This window comes from Chinchilla lanigera, unplaced genomic scaffold (assembly GCF_000276665.1).
Source record: "Chinchilla lanigera isolate Chin_1 unplaced genomic scaffold, ChiLan1.0 scaffold00179, whole genome shotgun sequence".
Lineage (NCBI taxonomy): Eukaryota > Metazoa > Chordata > Mammalia > Rodentia > Chinchillidae > Chinchilla > Chinchilla lanigera.
The window spans coordinates 401,411-405,066 of NW_004955580.1; the positions used below are offsets into that span (position 1 = coordinate 401,411).

General features: G+C 65.6%; 1 protein-coding gene across 4 annotated transcripts in view; it reads right to left on the minus strand.

Moving 5' to 3' along the window:
* Positions 1–3,656, minus strand: part of Pnck (pregnancy up-regulated nonubiquitous CaM kinase) — a 5,253-nt gene continuing 1,597 nt past the window's right edge. The window contains exons 1-12 of one of the 4 annotated variants that reach the window (XM_005414138.1): positions 3,495–3,622; positions 3,005–3,074; positions 2,547–2,678; positions 2,198–2,272; positions 1,984–2,122; positions 1,750–1,873; positions 1,472–1,547; positions 1,264–1,376; positions 1,102–1,180; positions 949–1,036; positions 675–827; positions 1–401 (exon numbers count right to left, since the gene is read on the minus strand). In XM_005414138.1, the coding sequence (XP_005414195.1) occupies positions 690–827; positions 949–1,036; positions 1,102–1,180; positions 1,264–1,376; positions 1,472–1,547; positions 1,750–1,873; positions 1,984–2,122; positions 2,198–2,272; positions 2,547–2,678; positions 3,005–3,072 (1,032 nt within the window). In that variant the 5' untranslated portion in view covers positions 3,073–3,074; positions 3,495–3,622 and the 3' untranslated portion in view covers positions 1–401; positions 675–689. Of the gene's footprint in view, positions 402–674; positions 828–948; positions 1,037–1,101; positions 1,181–1,263; positions 1,377–1,471; positions 1,548–1,749; positions 1,874–1,983; positions 2,123–2,197; positions 2,273–2,546; positions 2,679–3,004; positions 3,075–3,472; positions 3,623–3,656 lie in introns of those variants that run through there. The other 3 variants (XM_013509675.1, XM_013509673.1, XM_005414137.1) reach the window with 3 other exon arrangements.

Here is a 3,656-nt window from a genome sequence, read left to right on the forward strand (position 1 = left end):
ACCCATTGCTCTGTCTTTATTGTTGGGGGAAACCGCAGGGGCACGACACAGCAAGCCCACCCACAGTCAGCGGAGCACAGGACAGATGTGCGTGTGCGTGTGTGTGTGTGTGTGTGTGTGTGCGCGTGTGTGTCTGTGTGTGCGTGCAAGCATGCGTACAAGGGAAGGATGGCCCCTGGGGCCCACCTGCCAACCCTCCCCAGTGTCTAGAGGGGGGCAGTGACCCCAGGAGGGGAGCCCTTGGCCCTAAGTAAGGGCACAGCCTGGGGCACAGACTGGGGGCCCCCCACCCCTGCTCTTGCACCATGCACCACAGCCACACGTCTCCAACTCTGCAGCAGAGGCAACCCCAGGATGAGGGGGGAGGAGAGGGGGTCAGTCCACTCGGCCTTGGCGTCTGCCTGGGATGTAGGAGGAAAAAGAGGCAATCAGCAGCCAGCGGCCTCCACACACTGCCTCTGTGGCTCTCAGGCCTCACAGAGGCTGTCCGGGGTGATGCTCGCCCCCACCCTGGGCTGCAGGGGTGCCCACCTGTCTTCTCTGTCCCTCCGCCTCTTCTGCTGCCCAGCCCCCGCTCATCTGTCCTCTCTCTGCCCTCTGGCCAGTGGACTCCACTCTGCCTAGCTCTCAGCCCTGGGGAGCACCGCCACCCTCTAAACTCTGCCCCCACACACCTGGACGCCTGGGCATCACCACTTGGGGGGCTGGCCGGTCTGCAGGCCAGGGTGGCTGTGACGAGCCATACCCGGCCGGGTAGCCTCCTCACCATCTGGGCTCTGCCCCAGCTTACGGATGTGGCGCAGGAACGAGGTGGCATTGAATGCTCGCTGCAGGAAGGCGGGGGGGGTCAGCCATGCCCCGATGCAGCCCCAAGACTCTGAAGCCCACAGCGGCCCTGGCAGCCCAGGCCATGCCCTGACACAGGAGCCGGGCCATCTCCATGCTGACCTTCCAGTGGGTCCGGGCAAAGTTCCTCTGGATCTGCTCACTGACCGAGCCCAGGATATCCTTGTCCAAGGCCGCATCCCCAGAGATCCTGGGGAAGGCTGGAGGTGAGGCGGGTCCCGCTGGCCCTGGGACAGCTTGTGGGATGGCACTCACCACAGGTGCTGCAAGGCCTGCTGGCATGTGAACCTCTTCTGGGGGTCTCGTTCCAGAAGGTGCCGGATGAAGTCTTTGGCTGCATGGGGGACCTGGTCAGCCCACTGTCCCCACGGTCCTCTCCCCTCCTATGCACAGGGCCGGGGCCAACCCCAAGCTCACCTGATTCGGAGATGTCATCCCAGAAGGGAGAGTCGAACTCATAGCTGGCCCTCAGGATCTGGCTGAAGAGTTCAGGGTCGCTCTCATCATAGAACGGGGGGTACCCACACAGCCTGGCACCCACAGATGAATCACTAGGCTATCTACCCCTCCCAAACCCGACGGGGTGCAGGCAGGTGGGAGTTGAGCCTTCCCAGTGGTCACTCACAGGATGTAGGAGATGACACCCAGGGCCCACACATCCACAGCCTTGCCGTAGGGTTTCTGCTCCAAGAGCTCCGGGGCTGGGGGCGGGAGACAGACAGGCAGACCAGGCAGACCGGTGCGCACATGAGCGCACACACACACACACACACACACACACACCCCGTGCTGCCCGCTTTGGCCTGCGTGGCCCCAGGGGCAACAGCCCCCCTAGCCCTTTGGTTGCCCAGGGTCCCCGACCTGCCCAGCCCCAGGCAGCCTCGGAGTATGCTCCCTGCTTACCCACATAGCCTGGGGTTCCACAGGCCGTGCCTAGCATGTTGCCAGCCTGGATCTTGGAGAGCCCAAAGTCTGAGACCATGATCTTGGAGTCCTCAAAAGGGGTCGCATAGAGGAGGTTTTCAGGCTGTTACACAAGGGATCAGGAAACGGGCTGGGTCAGCCCTGGCACGGCCCCGGCACTGGGACAGGATGGGCCTTGGGTGTCCTCCAAGAAGGGGGCACTGGGGAAGGAACCTTGAGGTCTCGGTGCACGATGCCCAGGCTGTGCAGATAGGAGACAGCACCAAGGACCTGCCCCACCAGGTGGCTGGCGTCCTTCTCAGTGTAGGAGCCCCGCTCCATGATGCGGTCGAACAGCTCGCCACCTGTCACCCTGGGGAGAGTTGGGATGAGCAGCCCCTCGGCCCAGGCTCCCCCAGCACTGCCCAGCCCTCCCGGGGCTCCTCACAGCTCCATGGCCAGGTACAGGTGGGACGGGCTCTCGTGGACATCCTCCAGGGCCACAATGTTGGGGTGGCTGACTCTGCGGGTGGGACAGAAAGCTCCTGTGGTCAGCCAGTCCTGGACCTCTGCCATTCTGTGCCCAGGGCCACCCCTGACCATCCGGGGACCCACATCTTGTGAGGACACGCAGTCCGAAGCCCACTTGAAAAGCACAGGTCCACAGCGACCCTCTCACCTTGCCAGTGGGGACACAGGGGGCCAGGGAGGAAAGGAGATTACCCCCAGGGTCCTGCAGGTCAGGGCCAGCGTGGGGCAGACCACAGGGCTCACCCTTGGGGACCCCGCACGCCCACCTGCGGAGCACAGCGATCTCGTTCTCCACCAGTGCCTCCTTGCCGCGCAGCGCCTTCTTGGGGATGCACTTGAGGGCCACGAGGTGTGCAGAGCCCCGCTCCTGGGCCAGCACCACCTCAGAGAAGGCACCCCTGGTGCAGGGGCGCGTGGGGAGGCTTGCAGTGAGAATCAGAAGGGGAGGGGAGGGCACGGGAGGGACGGGGAGGGGGAGGGTCCCTGCTTGAAGGAGTGGGAGAGGCCCCCACCCCCCACATGCATTCACACCCACTGACACACATTCAGACACTTTCCCGTACCTTCTCCCACACGCTCAAACGCCCACGCAGCTCAATTCACTGGTGTCTGCACACGCTCAGACACCCACGCACCATCTCACACCTGTGCACACATCACAGTAACACACACACACACACCCGCGCAGGCACGCTTGCACGCACATCCAAGCCCGCTCACTCACGAGCCTAGCTTCTCCCGGATCTCGTAGACACTGCTGATGTCCTCGGTCTGCTTCTTGAGCAGCAGCATATCTTGGGGGGAAGTAGCAGGTCCCCTCGTGAGGGCCGTCCCTCCGCCCTCCCGGGCTAGCAGTGCTACCTTCGTGCCAGGCCCCCCGGGACCGCACTACGGGGCAGACACCCAGCCCCGCCGCCCCTCCCCCACGGCCAGGCCCAGGCTCCCGGACGGCACCCCCCACTGAGGCGGCCCAGCGCATCCCCGCCTCCCGTCTCGGTAGCCTGGCACCCCCTCCCGCCTGCACACCTCGGAGCCGCCAGGACGGTGCTTTCCAGTGGCTCCAGGAATCCCCACGCCTCCCCTAAGGCCACCTCCCATCCACAGGGCCCGGACCCTCCCCCGCCAGACCCTCCACCGCTGCACGGCGCTGGCAGGCACGCGCCGCCCCGGCCACCAACCCGTCCGAATGCACCTGCAGCCCCGCTCACAGCCACCTGTCACGACCGGCCACCCACGGCGCCAGCCACCCCTCCGCAGCTAGGCCCTCGGCGCCTCGGAGAGAGTGAGGGGCCTCAGCAGCCTGGCCGCCGTGTCGCGAGCTGCGTGGGCCGCGCGCGTCCTGGCGGGGGGCGCGCCAGGCGTGACAGGTGTGCGCG